The sequence below is a fragment of the Salvia hispanica genome, chromosome 2, assembly GCF_029641045.1.
Source record: "Salvia hispanica isolate PSC_SH4W2 chromosome 2, Shi_PSC_v1, whole genome shotgun sequence".
Classification (NCBI taxonomy): Eukaryota; Viridiplantae; Streptophyta; class Magnoliopsida; order Lamiales; family Lamiaceae; genus Salvia; species Salvia hispanica.
Genome location: NC_142693.1, coordinates 56,074,449 through 56,101,243, shown reverse-complemented (window position 1 = coordinate 56,101,243; position 26,795 = coordinate 56,074,449). Strand labels below are relative to the sequence as shown.

The 26,795-nt window shown below is 37.9% G+C and overlaps 2 protein-coding genes across 2 annotated transcripts; both read right to left on the bottom strand.

Annotated features, from left to right (window-relative positions):
- Positions 1 to 3,569: 3,569 nt before the first annotated feature.
- On the bottom strand, positions 3,570 to 6,994 carry LOC148932694 (uncharacterized). Its single transcript, XM_089065209.1, has 7 exons — positions 6,773 to 6,994; positions 5,669 to 5,785; positions 5,313 to 5,544; positions 5,117 to 5,243; positions 4,728 to 5,012; positions 4,528 to 4,653; positions 3,570 to 4,010 (listed from the first exon to the last, which is right to left on the bottom strand). The coding sequence occupies exons 1-7, from the start codon at positions 6,831 to 6,833 to the stop codon at positions 3,570 to 3,572; spliced, it is 1,389 nt and encodes a 462-aa protein (XP_088921335.1). The 5' UTR covers positions 6,834 to 6,994.
- LOC148932693 (uncharacterized) lies at positions 6,901 to 22,065 on the bottom strand. Its single transcript, XM_089065208.1, has 9 exons — positions 21,866 to 22,065; positions 21,571 to 21,817; positions 20,262 to 20,396; positions 20,009 to 20,113; positions 9,467 to 12,135; positions 9,290 to 9,389; positions 8,615 to 9,221; positions 7,029 to 7,102; positions 6,901 to 6,930 (listed from the first exon to the last, which is right to left on the bottom strand). Exons 1-9 carry the CDS (start codon positions 22,063 to 22,065, stop codon positions 6,901 to 6,903), a joined length of 4,167 nt encoding a protein of 1,388 aa, XP_088921334.1.
- Positions 22,066 to 26,795: the final 4,730 nt, after the last annotated feature.

Below are 26,795 nucleotides of genomic sequence, written 5' to 3'. Positions count from 1 at the left end.
TCTTGATCTTGTTCTTGCGTTGCCTATTGTTTGTGTGTTGTTTTCTGATCGCGTTTTGTTGCCAACGGAATCTTCATGGAGCATGCCCAAAAACTAACAGGTTTAAAATTCAAACACAAAGCACCCAGACAAATTAATTCTCCACATTAAAATTCCAATATCTCCCAAATAATCAACAGCAGTTCACATTATCACCAAATACCATTTTTTTTTAGCACACATCAATTATCAATACAATTTGCATAAACGTCAAATACCACATTCATTTTCAGATTCCATCATATATTAGTCATCAATACATTTCACATTCTTTCAAACACACATATAATCCACTGGATTCCATACTTTCAACCATAGTATCCTTTTATCTCATATAGCTCAATTTCAAACTCATATATTTATTTCATTTAAAACTTACATTTTTAGACATATCATATATCTTATAGCTCATTTAGAGCACCCATTTTCATTTTCCATTTCATTTCTAAATCCTCATTTAATTTTCCATATTCGCCCAGCTCGTCTTCGAGCGTACACATAATTCTTACGGAGTTCACATTTCTAATCAGATCACATTTTGCACACACATATCTTATATCATGTACATTTACTTAGCTTATATCTCTATCACAACACATCATATTTCATATTGCCCGATTCCAAGCACACATATAATCCATGCAGAATTCATACTTCCATTCACATCAATCCATACCGAATTCATATTTCCATTCACATCAATCCATAGTTTTGACGATTTTCGTACCGTAAAAATTATTTTCGGTCTAGGGTCATTTTTGGGATATTACAATTGACATGCTTTAAATTAATTGAAACCTAAAACATGTTTTTCTACGGTTTAGCAATTATACCTTGATGATTCTCCAAAGATTCAAAGATGGCTAGCGCCTTCTCCACGTGAAGATCTTTAGTACAAAACCATAGATCTTATGTCTGATTTCCGGACTGTAAACTGATATCAGGGTGGGCTGATCTCACCAGTGTACTAGGACTTAAATAAAGAAGACAGAAAACCAATCCCTCGAAGAAGAGGAAAAATTGCCCCTTTATCTAAGTAGAGAGGGGGTCGAAATTTTTGGAAGAAAATAATGTCTCCATTATTCTCCTATTTATAATAAGTCACATATTGGGCCCAGACAGGGATCTATGGAAGAATTTAGATATGGGCTCCTACAATTAGCTTTTTACTAATTAAATTAAACCCATTTTAATATAAGCTTATAATTGGAATATTACGAGCAGCCACTACAGAAGTAATATTGCACTCCCCATCCAAATCCGAAATTACAAGTATTTCGGGTTTCCATTGCTTGATATTTATTTCCCGCGCTTAAGATATAAACATCCATTAATTAATTATTGTCTGCTACGGTTTAGCCGTTATACCCTGATGATTCTCCAAAGAATCGAAGATGGCTAGCGCCTTCTCCACTTGAAGATCTTTAGTACAAAACCACAGATCTTCTGTCTGGTTTCCAGACTGTAAACTGATATCAAGGTGGGTTGATCTCACCAGTGTACTAGGACTTAAATAAAGAAGACAGAAAACCAATCCCTCGAAGAAGAGGAAAAATCGCCCCTTTATCTAAGTAGAGAGGGGGTTGAAATTTTTGGAAGAAAATAATGTCTTTTTCTGTCTCCTTTATTCTCCTATTTATAATAAGTCACATATTGAGCCAAGATAGGGATCTATGGAAGACTTTGGATATGGGCTCCTACAATTAGTTTTTTACTAATTAAATTAAACCCATTTTAATATAAGCTTATGATTGGAATATTACGAGCAACCACTACAGAAGTAATATTGCACTGCCCATCCAAATCCGAAATTACAAGTACTTCGGGTTTCCATTGCTTGATATTTATTTCCCGCGCTTAAGATAGAAACATCAATTAATTAATTATTGTCTGCTATGGACTTAATTAATTAATATCTTATTTATTCCAAGAGAGGACTCAGCAAGAAAATCTTATTTATTATTCATAGAGTAATTATACTCCAACTAGCTAGGTTCCGAATAATAAAACCTTATTTCAAGCTTCTCTTGAGGATGTTATCAAACGAGACTCACCTCGCGCGCGATTCAACATAATTGCAATCCTAGCACCGCTAGATATTAATCACCACTACCCAATATACCAGGCTTATTGGGTTGCGAAAAATCCGCACCATTTGGTAAGTCAAAGTAGTGCATAATCAATATCATATGCTCAATGCTAACATACATTGATTAAGAAATAATAATTTACAAGACCTCGTCTTTCAGTAGATAGCATAAAGACTGTCTCGTTGTTAGATCCATTCAGTGCTATACCACACCAACGTCATCTTATTTCAGTAAGGCTTAGAAATAATCGGGCTGACATTGCAACCTTTCACGATAGGTAGTCTAAGCCTATCTAGGTTGTGAAATTCTTCTTTTTCTTTGTTTAGAATTGACCGTGTTACCTTAAAGTGAACGACGCTCACAACCGGTCTACTAAAACAAAGACTTAGACTTTGTTAAGTTACTTATACATTTAAACATGTAATAAACATCCATTAAATGTAAAACATAACAACATTATGACAAAAATAATCTGTTTATTTCTTTGGAAAATAAAATAAGAGTTTTAACAATATTCAATCATTCGAAAGGTGATTTCTAGTATACAAACTCTAACATGTATTGCTAAAATAGGCACATCAAAACATATTTCTTTACATCGTTAATTGGATATCGCTAATTTTTCATGCAGTGATGAAGCTGTGGCAGCATTTCTAGAAAGCCTGGAGAGTTATTGTTGGAACTTTTTCTGATAATATGCCAAATGTATCTTTATCCAGAATCAGCCCTCTCTTTTATTTTTCCCTTGATGCTTGTGACTAAATCATTAAATTTGCTAAGTTGAACCCCACACTACAAAAAAGGAGGTCTTTCCCGAGCACCAAAGTGGTCGGCAAAGAGGGAAATATGCTCGGCATATCCAACTTTACCGAGCACTTTGCGAGCACTTAAGATGCTCGCCTTTCTCTTCGTCGGCATTTTAATCCGAGCACATCTTGGTGCTCGGCTAACTGGTCAACTAACAACATTGGCGAGCACCTACGAGTGCTCGCAATGCAGCGAGCACCTAGTGGTGCTCGGCACTTTCGAAAGGTTAACACAAAACCTGCGAGCACAGGTCTACTTCGAGCAGGTCTGCGAGCACTTATGAGTGCTCGGAATGCAGCAAGCACCTAGTGGTGCTCGGCACTTTCGAGAGGTTACACAACCAGCGAGCACCGGCTACTTCGAGCAGGTGTGCGAGCACATACATGTGCTCGCAATGCAGCAAGCACCTAGTGGTGCTCGGCACTTTCAAGTGAGAACTAGGTGCACCGAGCATGTTAGCGAGTACGGCCATGTGCTCAGAAAATTGATTATTATGATTTTTTAAAATATATATTCTACAATTAATTATTCAATAAATTATTAATAAATAAAATAATAAACTGAAATAACATTAAAAAGATAAATTGTTTAACAAAAATATATAAAGATAAAGATGGTATTACAACCACTGAACTACACATTTTTCAATTGTCCCAATTTTTCATTTAAAAGGCGCATCATTCGTTCTTCCATTTGTTGCTCCCTCGTAGCCGCTTCCTCTCGCATTTTAGCCGCTTCCTCTCGCATTTGTTGCTCCCTCGTAGCCGCTTCCTCACGCACTAGTGCAATTTTCCGATCTGAATCGGCTTGCACCATTTCAATTTGTAGCTTCATTTGATCACGATGTTCTTTAACGCGTTGCTCGACTATTTCATCGATCTGGCTAGCATTGACGCGGTTAGAACCCACGGATGAGTAAGTAGCCAATGGGAAGAATATGCTTGTGGCTTGCCCCGCGCCAGAGATTTGTTTTCTTTTCTTCACCTTCCCAAAAAGCTCCAAGAAGATGGCTTCATGATCCGGGTTCTCTATTCCTTCATCCCGTAGTTCTTCAACCCGTGCCATAACGTCATCCTTCCATTAAACAAACATGAGAAACATTCAAAATATGTAACAACAAAGAGAGAACCTCACAAGCAACATGCTCATCATATCAGACAATTTTGTACATTATAGCTTACAAGCTGGACACTATCAATTTTGTACATAAATTATATAGCAACAAGCTCAGCAAATTTTGTACAACAATTTTGTACATAAGCTGGACACTCATTCAGTGAAGTGAATGCATAAACTCATTCAGTGAAGTGAATGCATAAATCATAAATTACAAAAAAATCCAAACACAAGTAATTTCTGAATCAATTTTCTCAAAGCCATATTATGAAATTCAAAACCATATCATAATCATATTTCTATCAATTTCAGAATTCCACGAATTCATACACGATCTCAGAGAAGGGCATAAGACACTGTCAATCATCTGTAACATCATAAAATTTAGACAAAAATTTAACTGACCATGCATGAAACAGATTAAAAACCTTCCCCTTGGAAAAAAAATATAAACTATCCTTGTGAAAAGACTTACTACAATTTGTTGAGCACGTTGCGAACACAAGTTGCCTTGTGAATCACCGTTTTTTCCATTCCTTAGCTTGTGGGTCTGTAGAAAGAAATCCATAAATGGAGGAAGCTTTCCATTGTTCTCTTTAGCCTGAAAACAATTTTCAACATAAGAAAGTGTAGAAGTAACAAACAAATCAAACTAATGAATATTATAAGTTTTACCATTTTTGCTGCTGTCTCGGCAAATGATGTACATCCATTACAATGTGTGCCAAGCGCGGTCTCAAGCCCTTGTCTACGGTTTTCAGAGCACCTCTCAGAAGCTGCAATACTCTCGGGTAAATTCCAGCCTTTCTGGTAATTCGCCCATTGGGCATCCGTGTAAAAAGAAGGTTTCTTTGTCTTCTTTTTATAATAGCTAATAAAATCTCCGTATCTGAGTTTACACTTGCTAACAAAAGCCTTCTTACACTCGTCTTGATCATATGCCTCACAATTAGCAAATTTCTACAAATTAACACAAAATGACAATCAAATTTAAACTACAAAATAAGATATTAAAGATTGTAAGTACTAAAAGAGGGAGAAAGAGAGATAAAGATAGAGTTTACCTTAAATTCAGCCCAATACAAGTTAATGTATTCCTCGGTTAGAGTTTTTTGGCTGTATCCAACCGGGTCAACAATCTGCTTGAAATTGTAAGTGCATATGCTTGCCACGACGCCGGAAGGTTCCAAGCTACACGTCAATATATGGTCAGTTAACTCACAAAAATAATGATATAAGTGAAATTATCAAATCACTTACTATTTCCCCCTAAGATGTATGAATGGGCGGCCGCGTGCATCATGTGTAGGCTCTGTAGGCTCTTCTTCGGCTGACTCGTTCAGGGAGTTACTTGTTGTATCATGCCCTTCTATATGATGTGTTGCCGATTCTCCTTCCTCATTATCCAGTGGTGGATGATCACCGGAGAGTGAAGGATCATTGGAGAGTGAAGGATCATTGGAGCGTCCACTAGATGCTCCTTGAGCCATTTCTACACAATAGACAAAGCATTATGCTATCAAAATAAAAAAAATGGAACAAAAAAGTGCATATCAAAAGTGGTAATGAGAATTGCAGTTCAAATTCATAAATGAACACAAGTGGTGGATGATCACCTGAGAGTGGTGGATGATCACCCGAGAGTGGTGGATGATCACCCGAGAGTGGTGGATGATCCCCTGAGAGTGAAGAATCATTTAAGCGCCGTCTAATAGATGCTCCTCGGGGCATTTCTACATAATAGACAAAGCATTATCTATCAAAATCGAAAAATGGAACAAAAAAGTGCACAATAGACATTATACTACACAATAGACACAAGTGGTAATGTGCACTTTAGGGGGAGTTTTTAATTTAATATGACTGCTGTTGTGTGTGTGTAAGCAATCATAGAAAAATTGGAAATGAAAAAGATGATAAAAATATGTGGCCTTTGATGGGTCAGAGTCTATTTCTGTCTTCCAAAAAAAATTAGTATTTCATTTTAGCAAACGATACAAATTTTATAGAGAATGAGAATCAATAACCAGATTATGCCTTTACCATGCCTACAAATCCATTATAATCCTCCCGAGATATATGGACTAATAATCTTCAAAAGAAGCCTACAATATAATAGTACATTATTCTAGGAAATATCTAGTCCTCCAAACTCCTTCAAAATCTAAATTAGAAAAGTAAATCAGTTTAAAGATAGTAATAAAGAAACAAAACCTCAAATGAGTAAATGGGTAGAAATCCACCATTAAACATGATTTTAACAAACAGAGCTTGAGATGTATTATTTTGCAACTCAGCTATAACTAAGTCAAACTAAACATACTATAAATTCAGTTAACTGCTTACAGTTAATGCCACATATTTTTATCACCCTTTTCAGTTACTGATCTAAGAAAGCAGTTTCTTTTCATTGATCTACAGTAAGCAGTTTCTTTTTACAGTAAGGCAGTAGTGGCATCATAAAACAGCTGTTACTGATCTAAGAAACCTAATAAATCAAGAGCAGTTTCTTTTCAGTTAATGCCAGCAACATTATTCAGAATCCCCAAATTTATCAAGCACTTGTATTATATCTTCAAAGCTAAAAAAAATCATATTTCCAGAAACTAGATAAAGCATTAGGAAGAGAATTCAAAATGATATCATTAGACAGTCCGAGAGAGAAATAAATCAGAAGATCCATGTAACAAAAAAGAAAGATAATTAATCAGAAGATTTACCTGACGAGAAATGGAGAAGAAGGCGTTCCGAAATGACAACAGAATTGGATAAAGCTGACATTTTTGGTGAGATTTCAGTAACAAAATGTGCGTAAATTAATCACAGATTGAGAGTGTTGTGTGTGAATTTATTTACTCGAAGTTTCAGCTCTTTGTTTCTGAATGTCGATGATATCAAAGACTAACAAAAGAAAGCACTACTTTGTGATTAATTTAAAATAGGCAAACATACACCATTTCAAACAGACAAATTTACCTTTGCGAATGGACAAAGTGGAAGAGCACAAATATCTCCCTCGCTTTCAACCTTCAAGCAAGGCAAACCGAATGCTGAAATCACAAATGAAGAATCAGATTACAATAGTGATACATAAACAAGTCATCAAAAACTATGTCATTGCTAAATTGACTGATTATAAAATCAGAGCTAATCATAATTTGGTAATTCACTGGCGAATATTTAAGCTCTTATGCAACGAAAGTTTAGAAATTTATGGACAATATTCCTCAATATATCAATGAACAACTTCTCTTGCTAGATTTAATCAAGAATCATATCAGGCCTCTTATTACATTATTATTTGCTAATGCATATCAAGAATTTATCAAAATCATATCAAAATCATTCAGAACTCTAGTCAGAATTAACAGAATATGCCATTATTATTTGCTAATGCATGAAACTGCCTCTTAATGAAAATTAATCAAATGCTTCCCAGAAATGAAAAAATTCTGGGCAACTAGCTCAGATTACAATAGAATGCCTAAATTCACTAACTAGCTCAATTACAATAGAATTCACTAACCAATCAATACATATCATATAGAGCAAAAAATAAATCAACTGACAGACTACTGAGATCAGATCAAACCTCATCAAACCTTAAGAAAGGAAGACAAATTGGGGCATTGTTCAAGCACTCAACGGCTAATTTAATCAACTTATAGTTGAAACAAAACAAAGAAATAGAAAATAATTGGAATCGGTGGACAGAAATAGAAATAACCTGAGGTTTATAGTCATTAAAGGATTTGTGATTGCTTTTACGCTGCTCAAAAACCACTACCCCCAATTAATCGGTGGACAGAAATCGAATTGACCTGAGGTACCAGAAAATACAAACAAGTAAACGAAATGCTAATCGATTGACCTGAGGTACCAGAAATGCTAATCGATTGAAGCATGTGCTCAATCTGCCTCGAGCATCAACTACTACTGCATGTGCTCAATCTGCATTTTTCTCAAGTTTACAAGCTACAATAGAACAACGATTGTAAGAGTGAAAGAGACAGACCTGCAACGGTTGTGCTTTGCAGCCTCCGCTTCTTCTCCGACGATCTTCTCCAAATGCCTAATCTCCGATGAAGAATTAGAGAGAGAATTAGAGAGAGATGATTTAGGTTTTTTTTTAAAGAGGCGGTGACTCTTTGAGAGATTAGGGAATGAATTTTTGACATAAAGAGAATTAGACAAAAATTAGGGAATGAATTTTTGACATAAATAATTCTAATAATTTGCTCCAAAATTTGAGAGAAATAATTTGAAGATTTGCATTTTGAAAAATGCCCCATTTTGAAAAATACTAACGAATATCACGCCACTTTTTAGTTTATGTAATCACATATATATATTGATAAAACAATACTACTAGTATTAATAGAAATTAATCATTTTAGATGTAAACCTGAATTGCAAATTTTATTCCTCCTCACCCTCCTCGTCCTCGTCCTCGTCCTCGTCCTCGTCATCATCATCGTCATCATCATCATCCTCTTCATCATCGTAATCATCATCATCCTCTTCATCAGTTGCAATCTCCTTCAAAATTGGAATCATTTCACCACTAGGATCATAACGTGAAGGTTCTACGAATTCCATATCATCAGAAATTTCATGAACTTCAACTTCATCTTCTTGGAAAGCTGTGTCTTCATCTGCCTCTTTTGTGATGGCATAACTGGCATCAAATTTCTTTGCTCGAACTTTCAACACTGCCCGCCAGTTTACCTTGTCTTTTTTCTTGCTCGGAAAAGATACAAAATAAATTTGAGAGGCTTGTTGAGCTAAGACGAATGGATCATATTTTGGATATTCCTTCTGAATATTCACTTCCACGATTTTGTACTTTGGATGAACCAATGTACCACCACGTGGGGGCGGAGACGGATTATACCATGCACAGTTGAACAATACAACTTTCTTTATTGGCGATGCACGATATTCCACCTCCACAACTTCTTTCAAAATTCCATAAAAGTCATCCTCGGCATAGCTATAATTCGACCCTCTGATGCATACTCCACTGTTGGCCGTAGATTTACTTTTCCCATAAGAGTCAGTGTGGAACTTATATCCATTGACAAAACAAATATTGTAACTCATAACCCCATTTAATGGACCTTGTGACAAATGGTACAAATGACTATCACGATGCAAGTTTTTTTGACCCTGTATACAAAATTCAATTAGTAAATATAATACACAATTTCAACAAAAAAATTGGATAGAAAACTTACATATTCTTTAAACCATGATGCATAGTGATCGTCTAATTGTTGCTCTATCTGCGATGGTGTTATTTCCGGAAACCAACCACGCACTTGCTCGATGAACATACTGCTTTATATATAAAAAAATCAATGACTAAATAAATAATCTAATTATTTCAATAAAATTAAGGAAAACAAACTTACAGCTCAAATTCCTTCACTTCTGGAGTATTAACTAATATGCAAGTTTGTGCTGATTTGTACTCCATTTCTGACAAGAATCGTCTTCGTCCTTTCCCAGCACATCGGATATCGTATGTGAAAATTGAAAGCATATCTTCAGGGTGAATTGATCCACCTCCATCATCATTACGAGGAACATCTCTACCTCGGCAACGGACATGTGACTCAAAGTAATGAGTGCAAAAATGTGATGCTTCTTCAGTCAAATATGCATTACATATAGATGCTTCCACAGCGGCCTTGTTCTTTACATTTAATTTCAACTTACGCATGTACCGTTCAAAGGGATACATCCATCGGAAATGCACCGGTCCTGCAATCAATGCCTCATATGCTAAGTGGACCGGAAGATGCTCCATGGAATCAAAGAAAGATGGGGGAAATATCATCTCAAGCTTGCACAAGGTAAGTGCAATCGACTCATTGTATTTTCTCATATCAACCTCCCTTATAACTGTAGCAGTAAGATCTCTGAAGAAGTTGCTCAACTCGGTTAGAGGTTCCCATACAACGCGTGGAAGTAACTCACGAAGTCCAATTGGTAACAATCGTTGAATAAACACATGGCAATCATGGCTTTTCATACCGTACAACTTGTGCTTTTTCATATCAATGCATCTTGATAGATTGGAAACATAACCATCCGGAAATTTCAAACTGTTGAGCCACTTGAGCAATAATTCCCTACTTTCTTTTTCAAGAGTGAAAGTAGCCTTATGATATTTCCCACCGCGTGGCCAAAGCTCGGGTCGAATACCAAGTACTTCCAAATCTCGACGTGCATTAGCATTGTCCTTCGTCTTTCCGTCGACATCCATAATGGTATTGAAGATGTTGTCAAACACATTCTTTTCTATATGCATGACATCCAAATTGTGGCGAATCAAATTTGTCTTCCAATATGGAAGATCCCAAAATATGCTTCGTTTTCTCCATCCCAAAATCTTGCTCAACTCAGAATTTGCTGATTCGACATCTTCATCAAACACTCTCTTGAATCCAAATTGGTCAAGGTGATCAAGTATTTGTTCCCCATTTAAGATTGGAGGAGGACCTGAATGCTCCATTCTGTTTTTTCGAAAGTTCTTTTTGTCTCTGCGAAACCGATGATTCATGTGGAGAAACCTCCTGTGGCAATCAAACCAAGTGGTTTTTCTTCCATGCTTCAGGGAGAAGGCTTGTGAGTCTTCCATACAATATGGACATGCACGATGCCCAGATGTGCTCCATCCCGACAGCATTGAATATGCAGGGAAGTCACTGATAGTCCACATCAACGCTGCACGCAGTTGAAAGTTTTGTTTTTTAGATATATCATATACCTGAATTCCTTCAGCCCATAGATCATTGAGCTCTGCAATCAAAGGTTGTAGAAACACATCAATGTTTTGTTTTGGATTCTTCGGACCAGGCACAATCACAGTGAGAAACATGTACGGATCTTTCATGCACATCCACGGTGGCAAATTGTATGGAGTTAGAATCACTGGCCACAATGAGTATTGTGAACCAGTCTGACCAAATGGTTGAAATCCATCTGTGCTAAGTGCCAACCTGACATTTCTTGATTCGGAAGCAAAGAAGGGATGTGTTTGGTCGAAGGTTTTCCAAGCTACAGAATCCGCCGGATGAGACATCTCTCCTGGAGTCTGAGTGTGCTCTGCATGCCATCGCATGGATTGAGCGGTAACTTCAGATGCATACAACCGCCTCAGTCTTGGACCCAGAGGAAAATAGTACATCTTCTTGAATGGACTTCTACCATTATCCTTGAATCGAGCTTGACCACAAACTTTGCATTCAGTTCTGCTCTCGTCTTCTCTCCAGTAGATCATGCACCCATTCCTACAACAATGTATCTTTAGATGGGGCATATCTAATGTCTGCATTTGTTTCTTACACTGATAGAAACTGTTAGGCATGCGATTCGGCCTCGGCAGACGCTCTTCCATAAATTGGCACAATTCGTCAACAGCTCGTTGAGACATTCGGTGTTCAGACTTCAGAGTCATCAGTCGAGCATTTGTTGACAATTCAGAGTAATCACAACCCGCCCACAAATCAGTTTGCGCCGCTTCTAATGCATTGTAAAACTGTTGCGACTCGTCAGTGGGAGGTTCTGGCATGTAGGCAGGCGGAACATATTGTGCAGAGTGTTGCGTTTGGAAATGATACGACTCGTCAGTGGGAGGTTCTGGCATGTAGGCAGGCGGAACATATTGTGCAGAGTGTTGCGTTTGGAAATGATAAGACTCATGACCGGTTGTCTGTCCCCATGCAGCATGCAACATATGTTGGTATGGATTTGATGGTGGAGAGAAATCCATGGATGCATCAGGTATTGAACTGGACGATGCTTCCACATCACAATGTAATCTCCAATCATAATAATGTTTAGTAAACCCTTTTTTTACAAGATGCTCCTTCACCTTATCCGCAGAAAGATATTTCATATTATCACAACGTGCACATGGACATCTAATTTTTGAACCATCCATTCTAGAGGGATATTGCATAGCAAAAGCTATAAAGTTATCTACTCCATTAATGAAATCAAGATTGTACTCTCCAGTAGCAAATTTTCTCTTATACATCCACTCTCTTCCTGGAATTATATCCATTTCACTACCCTAATACACCAAATAATATAAATTAAAAAGAACACAATCATCACATTTTCAATTAATAATATAGAAAAAATAAATAATAATTATAATTATACCTTTAGATAATTTAGAAGATGGCGAAATATGGCAACCACGAGCAAAATAACACTTCTACCACAAAAAGATAATATAAATTAAAATGAGCACAAGCATAACATTTCCTTTAATATATCTAATAAATTAAGAGAGAATAACTAATGATTATAGTGATACCTTTATATAATTTAGAAGATGGGGTGACTACAAGCCATGGGAACACTCCGATTTAAAGAAATTGTTGAAAAAATTATTGAAATGTGAGTGAAGAAGAGGAAAATTCGAAGAAGATGAAAAATTCGTAGGTGGATAGAATGAGAAGAATAAAGGAATGGTAGGTGTAAAAGATCTGAATAATTCCGAGCACTAGTACGATGTGCTCGGAATTTTCCGAGCACATTACAAAGGCGCTCGCTAAAAACAGTTCAGAATTTATTATAGCTGAACAATGTGCGAATTTATTTTTTTCTGAAATGCCGAGCACCAAAGCAGTGGTCGGCATTTACCGAGCACAAAGAAAATGCTCGGCAATTACATAAAATTATAGTACAAATAATAATTATTCAACAACAATAAAAATTTCAAACATGCCAATATTTTTTAATTGTATAAAAAAATATTATAGAAAATTTTCATGTGTGAAAATTTTTCGATCATTCATCAAAAATATTAAAATCTATTTTGAACATAAAATAGAATTATTTTAAACATTCCGAGCACTGTCCAAGTGCTTGGGATATTCCGAGCACCGTAGAAGTGCTCGGAATTATGTAAAAGCATTACTAATATTTTTTTCTGAAATGCCGAGCACCGAAGCAGTGGTCGGCATTTACCGAGCACAAAGAAAATGCTCGGCAATTACATAAAATTATAGTACAAATAATAATTATTCAACAACAATAAAAATTTCAAACATGCCAATATTTTTTAATTGTATAAAAAATATCTAGAAAAATTTTCATGTGTGAAAATTTTTCGATCATTCATCAAAAATATTAAAATCTATTTTGAACATAAAATAGAATTATTTTAAACATTCCGAGCACTATCCAAGTGCTTGGGATATTCCGAGCACCGTAGACGTGCTCGGAAGTTTGTAAAAGCATTACTAATATTTTTTTCTGAAATGCCGAGCACCGACGAAGTGGTCGGCATTTACCGAGCACAAAGAAAATGCTCGGCAATTACATAAAATTATAGTACAAATAATAATTATTCAACAACAATAAAAATTTCAAACATGCCAATATTTTTTAATTGTATAAAAAATATCTAGAAAAATTTTCATGTGTGAAAATTTTTCGATCATTCATAAAAAATATTAAAATCTATTTTGAACATAAAATAGAATTATTTTAAACATTCCGAGCACTATCCAAGTGCTTGGGATATTCCGAGCACCGTAGACGTGCTCGGAAGTTTGTAAAAGCATTACTAATATTTTTTTCTGAAATGCCGAGCACCGACGAAGTGGTCGGCATTTACCGAGCACAAAGAAAATGCTCGGCAATTACATAAAATTATAGTACAAATAATAATTATTCAACAACAATAAAAATTTCAAACATGCCAATATTTTTTAATTGTATAAAAAATATCTAGAAAAATTTTCATGTGTGAAAATTTTTCGATCATTCATCAAAAATATTAAAATCTATTTTGAACATAAAATAGAATTATTTTAAACATTCCGAGCACTATCCAAGTGCTTGGGATATTCCGAGCACCGTAGACGTGCTCGGAAGTTTGTAAAAGCATTACTAATATTTTTTTCTGAAATGCCGAGCACCGACGAAGTGGTCGGCATTTACCGAGCACAAAGAAAATGCTCGGCAATTACATAAAATTATAGTACAAATAATAATTATTCAACAACAATAAAAATTTCAAACATGCCAATATTTTTTAATTGAATAAAAAAATATTATAGAAAATTTTCATGTGTGAAAATTTTTCGATCATTCATCAAAAATATTAAAATCTATTTTGAACATAAAATAGAATTATTTTAAACATTCCGAGCACTGTCCAAGTGCTTGGGATATTCCGAGCACCGTAGAAGTGCTCGGAATTATGTAAAAGCATTACTAATATTTTTTTCTGAAATGCCGAGCACCAAAGCAGTGGTCGGCATTTACCGAGCACAAAGAAAATGCTCGGCAATTACATAAAATTATAGTACAAATAATAATTATTCAACAACAATAAAAATTTCAAACATGCCAATATTTTTTAATTGTATAAAAAATATCTAGAAAAATTTTCATGTGTGAAAATTTTTCGATCATTCATCAAAAATATTAAAATCTATTTTGAACATAAAATAGAATTATTTTAAACATTCCGAGCACTGTCCAAGTGCTTGGGATATTCCGAGCACCGTAGAAGTGCTCGGAATTATGTAAAAGCATTACTAATATTTTTTTCTGAAATGCCGAGCACCGAAGCAGTGGTCGGCATTTACCGAGCACAAAGAAAATGCTCGGCAATTACATAAAATTATAGTACAAATAATAATTATTCAACAACAATAAAAATTTCAAACATGCCAATATTTTTTAATTGTATAAAAAATATCTAGAAAAATTTTCATGTGTGAAAATTTTTCGATCATTCATCAAAAATATTAAAATCTATTTTGAACATAAAATAGAATTATTTTAAACATTCCGAGCACTATCCAAGTGCTTGGGATATTCCGAGCACCGTAGACGTGCTCGGAAGTTTGTAAAAGCATTACTAATATTTTTTTCTGAAATGCCGAGCACCGACGAAGTGGTCGGCATTTACCGAGCACAAAGAAAATGCTCGGCAATTACATAAAATTATAGTACAAATAATAATTATTCAACAACAATAAAAATTTCAAACATGCCAATATTTTTTAATTGTATAAAAAATATCTAGAAAAATTTTCATGTGTGAAAATTTTTCGATCATTCATAAAAAATATTAAAATCTATTTTGAACATAAAATAGAATTATTTTAAACATTCCGAGCACTATCCAAGTGCTTGGGATATTCCGAGCACCGTAGACGTGCTCGGAAGTTTGTAAAAGCATTACTAATATTTTTTTCTGAAATGCCGAGCACCGACGAAGTGGTCGGCATTTACCGAGCACAAAGAAAATGCTCGGCAATTACATAAAATTATAGTACAAATAATAATTATTCAACAACAATAAAAATTTCAAACATGCCAATATTTTTTAATTGTATAAAAAAATATTATAGAAAATTTTCATGTGTGAAAATTTTTCGATCATTCATCAAAAATATTAAAATCTATTTTGAACATAAAATAGAATTATTTTAAACATTCCGAGCACTGTCCAAGTGCTTGGGATATTCCGAGCACCGTAGAAGTGCTCGAAATTATGTAAAAGCATTACTAATATTTTTTTCTGAAATGCCGAGCACCGAAGCAGTGGTCGGCATTTACCGAGCACAAAGAAAATGCTCGGCAATTACATAAAATTATAGTACAAATAATAATTATTCAACAACAATAAAAATTTCAAACATGCCAATATTTTTTAATTGTATAAAAAATATCTAGAAAAATTTTCATGTGTGAAAATTTTTCGATCATTCATCAAAAATATTAAAATCTATTTTGAACATAAAATAGAATTATTTTAAACATTCCGAGCACTATCCAAGTGCTTGGGATATTCCGAGCACCTTAGACGTGCTCGGAATTATGTAAAAGCAATACTAATATTTTTTTCTGAAATGCCGAGCACCAAAGCAGTGGTCGGCTTTTACCGAGCACAACGCTTCCCGGACTTAAATTACTAAACCGATCACGTTGACCGCGCTCGGTATTGCTCGCAAGTTAACTCCCCCGTTCGTGATATTGCCGAGCACCTTCATTTGTGCTTGGAATGTTGCCGAGCATAGTTTGAAGTGCTCGCTATTTTCCGAGCACTCTTTGATGTGCTCGCTAGTGGTGCTCGGTAAACAGCGTTTTTTTTGTAGTGCCATATTGCCTTTTCACTTGCCTGATGTTCAAGAAAGGTGTTAAGCTTGGATTTATCCTGATGTCGCAAAACTAGTATCGAGAGTCTATAGTTGATTGTTAACAGCTGCTCATCACTGAAGCTGCTCAAAATCTCATGAGCCTTATGACCAACATATTTTTCTCAAAAGTCATATTTATCTATCACTATCGTACTTGTAATCAAATATGAAAACATAACTCAAATTGCATAGTTTCAAAGTTAACTAGTACAAATATTTCACAAATATAAAATCCCCAGTTTAAAGAACCCCAATTTTCAGTTTGATCACAAAGTGAAATTCAATGTAATTTCATGATCCAATCATACTAGAAGTTCATTCTATAGTCATATTCCTTAAATAAATATCAATGAACAATTTGAAAATTGAAATGAGAAAATTGGCAGCTTTCATTCCTCAAAACTAGCATTAGAAGCAAAAATAACATGTTGGGAAGATATTCAAACCTTCAACTCCATGGATTTTAGGAGATCCTATTATACAAGGAAAACAAGGAAAACGGTTTAAGGAAAAGTTGGCATTTGAAAAATATTACGAGGAAAAAATATTGTGTAAGGATGTTAAGATGTATCATACATATGTACTCTTCCAAACTTTCAATAAGGACTTTAGGAGATCCTGTTATACAACACATATTATAAATATGTGTGGAGTATTTCATTATGATTAAAAAGGATGAAGAATTAAATTATTATTGTCTCTCAACGGTTTCTACAAGAAAACTGTTGGTTTCTAGAATTACAAGATATAAACCGGGCGTAATACAACCCAAAAAAGGAATACAGAAGAACAAACTGAAACAGATTAAAATATATAAATCGAAACAGTAAACCGTGAAAAATTATTAGCCGAGTTGAGGAGTCCTCTTTCCGCAAGACGAGATACGCCCCGGTATTGCTCTTCGGATTCGCGTTTCATCCCCAAAGATTAAACGGCTACGTCTCTGATGAAGCAGCACGGCTATCAGCAGAGCTCCGGCGAACTGGATGGAGGAGAGGGCAGAGCTTCGACAGAAAGACAATGGAGAGAGGGAGAGAGCGTGTGATGCAAGAGATGCTTTGTGAATTCTAGTGTGTAGAATGCATGGAATGACTAGCCTATTTATAGGCTTAGTCCACTGCAGGGGGTCAACAACCATCATGGCTGTCATCATTACTAGACCGTAACGGTCATCGGTAACGAGGCGTTACAAGCCGTTACAGAGCTGAGAGGCTAAATCTAGACATGTCTAGGTTCGTTCATGATGTGGACTATCACGTGTCAGCCACGTTGGCTTTACCGCGTCATACTGACGAGGTGTCATCCCGCTTGGCTCGCTTACGTGGAAACGGTGGTGGTCTAAAAAGAACTAGACCAGCCTAGGGTCGAACCTAACCACCGAGCCACACGACCACGCCCAAAGAACAGTCCAAAGACCAATTGTCAAGATCCAAGTCAAAGTCTAAGTCCAAGGACACGGACACGGGCACGAGCACGGGCATAGGCTCAAGTTCGTGGCTCGCGGCAGGCAGTACGCGGCGCGCTGCTCGCGGCTCTTGGCGGGGCGGGCGGTGGTGGCGCGCGCGTATGCGCGCATGTGTGCTCTACAACCCATCTTAGTCCACTAGAATTATTACATGCAATAATCCTTCTTATTAAATACTTGATTAATAAGCTTGTTACTTTCAATGTGAGATAATTAATCTCCTAGCTTCTCTCATAGCTCATTTAGTTTGCAATTTTGCAGACTTTAATCCATTATTTCTCACTCACCGGGAATCAGATTTGAGAAAATGAATATATCACGGTCATCTACTCCGAATGTAGATCGATGCTATATCATTTAATTTCACAAAATTAAATGTCTCTTTGAAATTATAATTGGTCAAAGTCCATTGACCGACATAGATTCCGAAAATCCCCCATATTAGTGGAAATAGCCAGATGCATATGCATGCAGACACAAGATTAATCCTCGAGAGGTATATAAGCATAAGAATATGTAGCTTTTAGCTTTGAACCTTCCATAGTCAACGCCATCGGATATACATGCGATGCTTTGAACTGGTCCCCCACGGCGTGCACCGAGACAATGGTGTTAACACTTAAACACCTCAACCTCATCCATTCTCACGTTTTGTGTTATTTGCGGCTTTGGACACCACTTTGGATTCATTAGTGTGTAATTTGAAGCGGCCACACTTCACACTTACATAGGTGATTCCTACTCGAGTATCTTGCCCTACTCGGTCTCTTTGAGAATTCAATCTCTTTGAGATCCTTAGCAATCATTAAAAGTCATAGACTTATCCTCACCACAAGGCAAGTTTTCAAACACTCTATTGCTCTCTAGGGAATAGATGTAGATGAGTGTTTTACACGAACTCTCATAGCTTAGTTTTCCCATTGAACCAAGTTCTTGGAATCTCCAGTTATCATGGTTGGGTTACCACTATGACAATTCTTTAGTTTGTGGATTTCAAACCAATTCCCTCTAGCAACTTATTAATTTGATCACGGTTTAACCATTTGGTTAGCGGATCCGCTAGATTATCTATTGACTTCACATAGTCAATTGTAATCACGCCTGTTGTGATCAAATGTCTCATGGTATTATGTCGTCGACGAATATGTCGAGACTTACCGTTGTAGAAGCCATTATTTTCCCTTCCGATAGCGGCTTGGCTATCACAGTGAATCAATACTGGAGGCACTGGCTTACACCAACCTGGGATATCCTCAAGGAAGTTTTTAAAACACTCGGCTTCTTCCTTAGCTTTATCTAAAGCTATGAATTCCGATTACATGGTTGATCGGGCTATACATGTCTGTTTCATGGATTTCCACGACACAGCACCACCCCCATTAATAAAGACGTATCCACTTGTTGAAAGTGAGTCTTTATTGTCGGATATCCAATTCGCATCACAGTATCCTTCAAGTACTGGGGGTATCTCGAAAGTGTAGCCCATGATTTTGAGTATGCTTTAGATATCTCAAAACCCTTACAAGAGCTCTCCAATGCTCTTTGCTTGGATTACTCGTATAACAACTCAACTTGTTCACGGCACAAGCAATATCCGGTCGAGTGCAATTAGTCAAGTACATAATGCATCCAATGACCCATGCATATTCTTCTTGTGCAACGGGTTCGCCCTTGTTTTTGCTCAAGTGAACATCGAGTTCAATTAGAGTCTTAACTGGCGCGCCATCATATGCATTGAATTTCTTCAATATCTTCTCAACATAATGAGATTGGGTTAAGATGATTCCATCGGATGTTCTTAAAATTTTCATTCCGAGAATTACATCAGCTAGACCCATGTCTTTCATATCAAAGTTTCTCTTTAATATGGCCTTTGTCTCATTAATCACTTGAGTGTTACTACCCATGATTAACATGTCATCAACGTAAATACACACTATAACGTACCCGTTATCCGTGCTCTTAATATAGACACATTTGTCACACTCGTTGATTTTAAACCCATTTGATAACATCACATTATCAAACTTCAAGTGTTATTGCAATGGCGCTTGTTTCAATCCATAGAGGGACTTAATCAGTTTGCATACCTTTTTCTCTTGTCCAGGTACTACAAACCTTTCAGGCTGTTCCATATAGATTTCATCTTCTAGTTCACCGTTTAGAAACGCAGTCATAACATCCATTTGATGAATCTCAAGATTGTGCAAAGCAGCAATCGCGAGAAGCACTTGGATAGATGTAATCCTCGTTACGGGTGAATAGGTATCAAAGAAGTCATGTCCTTCCTTTTGTTTGACACCCTTGACTACCAGTCGGACCTTATACTTATCCACTGTTCCATCGCCCTTAAATTTCCTTTTAAGCACCCATTTGCACCCTAAAGGTTTAGCACCTTCGGGCAAATCAACCAGCACCTAAGTGTGGTTTAGCAAAATTGAATCAATTTCGTTTTGAACAACTTCTCTCCAATGCAACCCGTCTGGGCCAGCAAAGGCTACTTTTAAAGCAATGTAGCCAGGACCAAATTTTTTGTGTTCTGACTCTACTACCACGTCTTAGTACTGCATCACTTGGATCAGGCCTTGCACGCTTACGCGATTCGGGCTCATCATCCACTGATTTAGAACCAGTGGCTTTATCCACTGTTTTAGAACTAGTGGCCTCGTCTTCAAATCTTGTCTCAGAATTGGTTGTGACCTCTTATTGGTCTTGCAAAAAAATGTATTTTCTAGAAATACGACATTCCTTGACTCGATTGTTGTTCCTACTGTTATAGTCGATATTTCATACTTGTGAACAACGAATCTATATGCACTACTGTTTAGTGCATATCCAATGAAGATACAATCAATTGTTTTAAGGGCAATTATAACTTCTTTGGGCGGGGGAACCATCACCTTCGCCAAATACCCCCACACTTTGAGGTATTTGTAGGATGGTTTCTTTCCTTTCCACAACTCATAAGGAGTGGTTTCCTTTCCTTTTAGTGGAATTTTGTTTAGGATATAGTTGGTCGTCAAAATAGCCTCCCCCACATGTTATGGGGTAATCCTGAACTTAGTAGCAACGCATTCATCATCTCTTATAGAGTTCGATTTTTGCGTTCTGCTCACCATTAGATTGTGGTAAATATGGAGTCGTTGTTTGGTGAATTATACCACTTGCATTGCATAACTTCTCAAACGTGGCTACATACTCGCCTCCCCTATCACTTCGAATCACATTGATTTTACAACTAAGTTGATTCTCAACTTCGTTCTTATAATTTTTGAACGCTTTTATTGCTTTATCTTTACTTCTTAAAAGATAAATGTAGCAATATCTCATGTAATCATCTATGAAAGTGATAAAGTATTTTTACCACCTCTAGTTTGCACCATCTTTAAATCACATACAACTGTGTTAATTAATTCAAGAGGTTTCGTTTTTCGTTCAATTGAGTGAAACGGTAACTTAGTCATATTAGCCTCAAGACATATTTCACATTTGTGTTGGCTATCCACTTCAATTGCCTTTAGTAAATCTAAATTTACTAATCTTTTAATGGCTTTTGAATTTACATGTCCCAATCTATAGTGCCATAAATTTGAACACTTAGTCAAATAAGAGGACGTAGATGATTTATTATTATTAGCCAATGACTTCGTGACACTTCGAATTGCCACACTAAGCTTGAAAAGTCCATCGGTTACATAACCTTTTCGAAGGGACTTCCCAAACTTATACAAAGTAAACCTATCAGACTCGAATACAAGTTTAAACACCTTATTAACTAGTATTGATCCTGACACTAGGTTCTTGCGTATGTCCGGGACATGCAGCACATCCTTCAGTGTAATCGTGATGCCAGACGTCATCATGAGGATCACACTTCCGATGCCAAGGACTTCGGAGGATGCTTGGTTCCCATGTTGATCTTCTTCCCTTCAACAGTAGTGTAGGAGGCAAATTTGCTTCTGTCTGAGCAGACATGAGCAGTAGCGCCGGTGTCAATGTACCAGCCGCCCTTGTTGTCAACAATGTTGACTTCTTCAGTGACCACGGCAACGAGGTCGCTTTCATCCCAGTCCTTGAACTCCTTCTCAACGACGTGGGCTGCTGGCTTCTTCTTCTTCGTGCTGCGACAGTCTTAGGCAAAGTGGTCAATTTTGCCACCTTTGTAGCACTCGCCTTCAAACTTCTTTGCAGGCTGCTTGCCCTTTCCTTTGTCATTTGGACGACTTGGGCGAGGGCGTTTGTTGGAGGGACTGCCCCGCTCCAACAAGTTGGCTTTTGCATCAAGGGGGTTGAAGCCCTTAGCCTTATGATCGATCTTGCGCACATCCGCTTCCATGCGCAGCTTCACGATCAAATATTCAAGACTCATCTTCTTTCACTTGTGCTTGAGGTAGTGCTTGAAGTCTTTCCAACTAGGAGGAAGCTTCTCGATGAGTATGCATCGTACAAAGTTGTCGGGCAAGTTCATCCCTTCAGCCACGAGTCCGTGGATGATCATATGGAACTCTTGAACTTGTTTCATGACAGGTCTAGAGTCGACCAATTTGTAGTCCGTAAATTTGGATACTACAACATGTTCAGTACCTGCAGCATTATCAATACTATACTTTTTCTCTAGGCTTTCCCATATCTCTTTGGATGTGGTTACAATGGAATATACATTGTACAAACTATCATCTAAAGCATTTTACAAAGATAATCTCCTTTTCTCCACGCTTCATAGTCCGCCAAGATCTCGAGCCTCGTATCTTAATCACTTGGTGCGGGCGGCTCGTTCTCCGTGAGGAAGTTGGCGACGCCCAAAGTTGTCAAGTAGAACAACATCTTTTGGTACCATCTCTTGAAGTTAGATCCTCCAAATTTAGGTGGCTTCTCGGCGGGTGGCATCATTCTAGGTATCAAAAGGTGTCGCACTTGGTCCATTGAAGGAACCAATTTTGCCCCGGAAGGATCCAACAACATGGTTGGACATAGAGCCCCCATCATTCATGTCGGGCGTAGAGCCCACCTTGGTCGTACCGGACCCGAAGGAACCGGCACCTGTGTTGGACCCGAAGGCCCAAACACTCGTATGAGACACGAAGGCCCTAACACTCGATCCATTAGAGGATATGAAGGAACCACTAAAAGTGGAACCAACCGATCCACTGGAGGAGGATCCAACAGTGGGTCCAAAGGGGTCCGTAAACCCCCATGAGAGAGTTGATGATGAGGTGAACCCAGGGGTCGGAATCATCATCAGAATTGACGACGTGTTGACCGGTCCAGTGTTCGCCGTGGTGGAGGAGATGGGGACGGCGGTGGGGCCTGATTGGTGGCAGCGACGGTGTTCGATTCAGTCAAAATCTCCAAGCAAAGGTAATTAAAGTTTCGAAAGTGTTAGTTTCAGTTTATAGGTCCAAATCCCTTCAAAGGCAAGTTATATCTCGTCTTGTGATTGTTGGGTTTCTAGAATTACAAGATATAAACCGGACGTAATACAACTCAAAAAAGGAATACAGAAGAACAAACTGAAACATATAACAATATAAAATCGAAACAGTAAACCATGAAAAGTTGTTAGCCGAGTTGAGGAGTCTTCTTTCTTCAAGACGAGATACGCCCCGGTAGTGCTCTTCGGATTGGCGTTTCATCCCCAAAGATAAAACGGCTATGTCTCTGATGAAGCAGCACCGCTATCAGCAGAGCTCCGGCGAACTGGATGGAGGAGAGGGTAGAGCTTCGACAGAAAGACAATGCTGAGAGGGTGAGAGCGTGTGATGTAAGAGATGCTTTGTGAATTCTACAGTGTAGAATGCATGGAATGGCTAGCCTATTTATAGGCTCGGTCCACTGCAGTGGTTCAACAACCATCATTGCTGTCATCTTGCTAGACCGTAAAGGTCGTCGGTTATGAGGCGTTACAAGTCGTTACAGAGCTGAGAGGCTGAATCTAGACGCGTCTAGGTTCGTTCATGACGTGGACTATCACGTGCCAGCCACGTTGGCTTTACCGCGTCATACTACCGAGGTGTCATTAGACCAGCCCAGGGTCGAACCCAACCACCGAGTCACATGACCAGGCCCAAAGAATAGTCCAAAGACCAATTGCCAAGATCCAAGTCCAAGTCCAAGTCCAAGTCCAAGGACATGGACACGGGCACGAGCACGGGCACAGGCTCGGGCTCGAGGCTCGCGGCGCGCAGCGAGGCGGGCGGCGGCGGCGCGTGTGTGGGCTTTACAGCCCATCTTAGTCAACTAGAATTATTACATGTAATAATCCTTCTTATTAAATACTTGATTTATAAGCTTGTTACTTTCAATGTGGGATAATTAACTTTCTTAAGTAATCCCCTAGCTTCTCTCATAGATCATTTAGTTTGCAATTTTACACAAGTTTAATCCATTATTTCTCACTCACCGGGAATTGGATTTGAGAAAATGAATATACCACGGTCATCTATTCTGAACGTATATCGACGCTATATCATTTAATTTCACCAAATTAAATGTGTCGTTGAAATTTTAATTGGTCAAAGTTCATTGACCGGCATAGATTCCAAAAAAAACCAATCCCTCACATATTATAAATATATATAATGGAGTATTTCAATATGATTTAAAAAATGAAAATTTTAAAATATTGATCTTGTGGAGAGAGGGGATATGTAAAATATGTATGTGTGTGTGTGCGTGGCGTGTGTGTGTGCGTGTTGCGTATGTGTGTGTTGTGTGTTGGCAAAATACTCTTGTGTGACATATGTTGATGTTAAATCTAGAGTTGAGATGCGAATGGAACTTATGTGATGAACATGGCCTTGATTGATGATGATAAGATAAATCGCTGGGAAAAAGGGAAAGTGTTGAGGCATGCATGAGTTAGGAGTTTGTATTGAATCTGATTTGTGATATGTGCTTATGTGATTAAAAAGGTGAAACCTCGGTTGCGAAGCAGGATAACAAAGGAAAGAACATACTTGAAATCTAAGCAGTCGAGGTGGGCATTACTCTTAAACTCTTTTATGTGCAAATTTATGAATGTGGAGAAATAAGGGTGGTTTAACTGTTATGTCATGCCTATGTCTGTTTTGGTTGTGATATTGTGCGCCTGATGCCCAGTTTGAGAGTTCGCTCCATTGGGCTATAGGGCTATGGATATGTATAAACGAATTCGGGTCTGAGTAGGACCGCAAACCCTACCAGGCTGTGTACACGGTGGGATCGGGAGCCGTCCTTGCTAGTCGGCCGGTCTCGTGGGCGAAAAGTGTGGCCACACTTTCGTCGCACCATGGAAATGTTGTGATTGTGGAAATTTATGAGAAAAGTGAGGAGTTGTTTGACTGGCCAGTCTATGGAAAATAATTTTGTGATACTCGTGATATTCTCTGATAACTGCTTAAAACTCGAGTTCACTATGGTAAGGGTGGCATAACTTATAAAATGTTTTGGCAACGAGTTCACTGAGTATTTCATAATACTCAGCCCTGCATGTGTTTTCCTTATGTGCAGGTTGAACGGCGACGAGCGGTGGCGGGTGTTGAGCATATTAATTAATTAAGATGGATGTTTTGAACTTCAAGCGTAGTTGTGTCTTCATACATAGCTGCACTTTCTCTTGGTCGTTTCCGCTGAGTTTTTGGTATACTTTAGTATTGTTTTGGATACTTTGCACTTATTCCCTTCGGTTTAGAAGCTTTAGACTTCTTGTGGTTTTCTTGGAAATTATGCTAAACTCTTGAGATTTTTGGTCGTAATTTATGGTACCTTTCTTTTACTTATTAAAGCTTCTAGGTTAAACCGTTGATTTATTGCTCTGATAGTTCCTTTAAATACTTTGATCAAAACTCTTTAAATGAAACCCTAGCCTATGTTTACTTCTTTTAAGTCCATTTTGGTAGCAGTCGCCGCATTTATTGTACCCTAGGGAGGCGGGCTGTTACAGTTGGTATCAGAGCCTCAGTTCTTTCCGCTCTGGACCCAAGAGTCTTTTCAAAATTTAGGTTATCCCTTTAATCATTGATTAACGCACTAAACATGAGAGGCTCAACACCGCAACTCGTCTCGTTCAACCACGAAGAAAGAGGTACAAAATATTTCTATGATTGAAACTCTATGCTCTTGGAAATTTCGGTGGAAAATGTTATTTTTGTGAAAAGCATGCCATAAGTGTTGGAAATATTGTGAATGTGAAGCGAAGCTTCCCGAATGATGATCTGTCGAATGTGTATGAGAACTAGTGAAAATTGTGAAATGCGAATGTGATCACGTGAGATTATGTTGAAATGTTGCGATGCTTAGACCTGGACTTCTTGGAACCTAGCATGCCTTAGCTATACTGTCACAGCGCTTATACCAACAATAGAAACATGGAATGACTAGTATTAGGCCATTAGTGTATGTGAAGACTCGACGAATCGTGAAAGGAAACGCGCGAATAGCTGCCTTAGGAACGAGAACGTCCGACGATACTATCTTCGTACCGCCATCTTTTGCTTTATACACATCCTTTTCACCGCACCTTTTGAAACCTCACACACTTGTTATTCCTTTTCACCCCTTTGGGGCGGTGCTGACTTTTCCTTTTCCTCTTTATATAGATGGTTCAACTCTATCACACCCTTATGCGTCGTCGTTACGCCAAGAATAGGAACTTTCCGGTGGAACGCTATAGAGAGCTGGAATGGACGGAAAACAGTTCCTCCTAAACTTCGTCACCGATTTCTATGGTCACTGGCTGGATGCTTACGCGTATGGAACTACCCACCACGAGGGAATCATGCAACTTATCCATATGCCTCAGTATCCTACACCTGGTTTAGCCCACCCAAATACACGCCTCGAGGAGACATCGTCGGCCTAATAGGAGTCTTACTTCCGTCCATGTCTGCCGCCGTTGACGGACCTCCACTCCATCCACCAACGCAAAGGTACTCGCCAGGAGCAGCGCGCCGAATGAAGTATCGCGATGACGAGGAGCCGCACGTTGCTCGCGTTCCCCGAAGGAGGACACTTAGGCTGCGCACTTCGGCCCCTCTAAGGATAAGAAGGGAGGTCGAAGAGATGCTCACCTCAATTCCTTCGCCCCTAAGCGACGAGAAGAAATACGAGGAGACGGGACCG

What these genes read in the sequence shown, in the direction of transcription:
- LOC148932694 (XM_089065209.1), bottom strand. Translation starts at nt 6,833, where the DNA reads ATGTCAGCTTTATCCAATTCTGTTGTCATTTCGGAACGCCTTCTTCTC. An exon ending in CCGAGACAGCAGCAAAAATG is followed by an intron (nt 4,654 to 4,727) that starts GTAAAACTTATA and finishes AATTGTTTTCAG; the next exon opens with GCTAAAGAGAACAATGGAAA. An exon ending in AACGTGCTCAACAAATTGTA is followed by an intron (nt 4,011 to 4,527) that starts GTAAGTCTTTTC and finishes GTTTAATGGAAG; the next exon opens with GATGACGTTATGGCACGGGT.
- LOC148932693 (XM_089065208.1), bottom strand. Translation starts at nt 22,065, where the DNA reads ATGAGTCTTGAATATTTGATCGTGAAGCTGCGCATGGAAGCGGATGTG. An exon ending in CATCATGGTTTAAAGAATAT is followed by an intron (nt 9,222 to 9,289) that starts GTAAGTTTTCTA and finishes TTTTGTATACAG; the next exon opens with GGTCAAAAAAACTTGCATCG. An exon ending in CACTTTGTCCATTCGCAAAG is followed by an intron (nt 6,931 to 7,028) that starts GTAAATTTGTCT and finishes ATCGACATTCAG; the next exon opens with AAACAAAGAGCTGAAACTTC.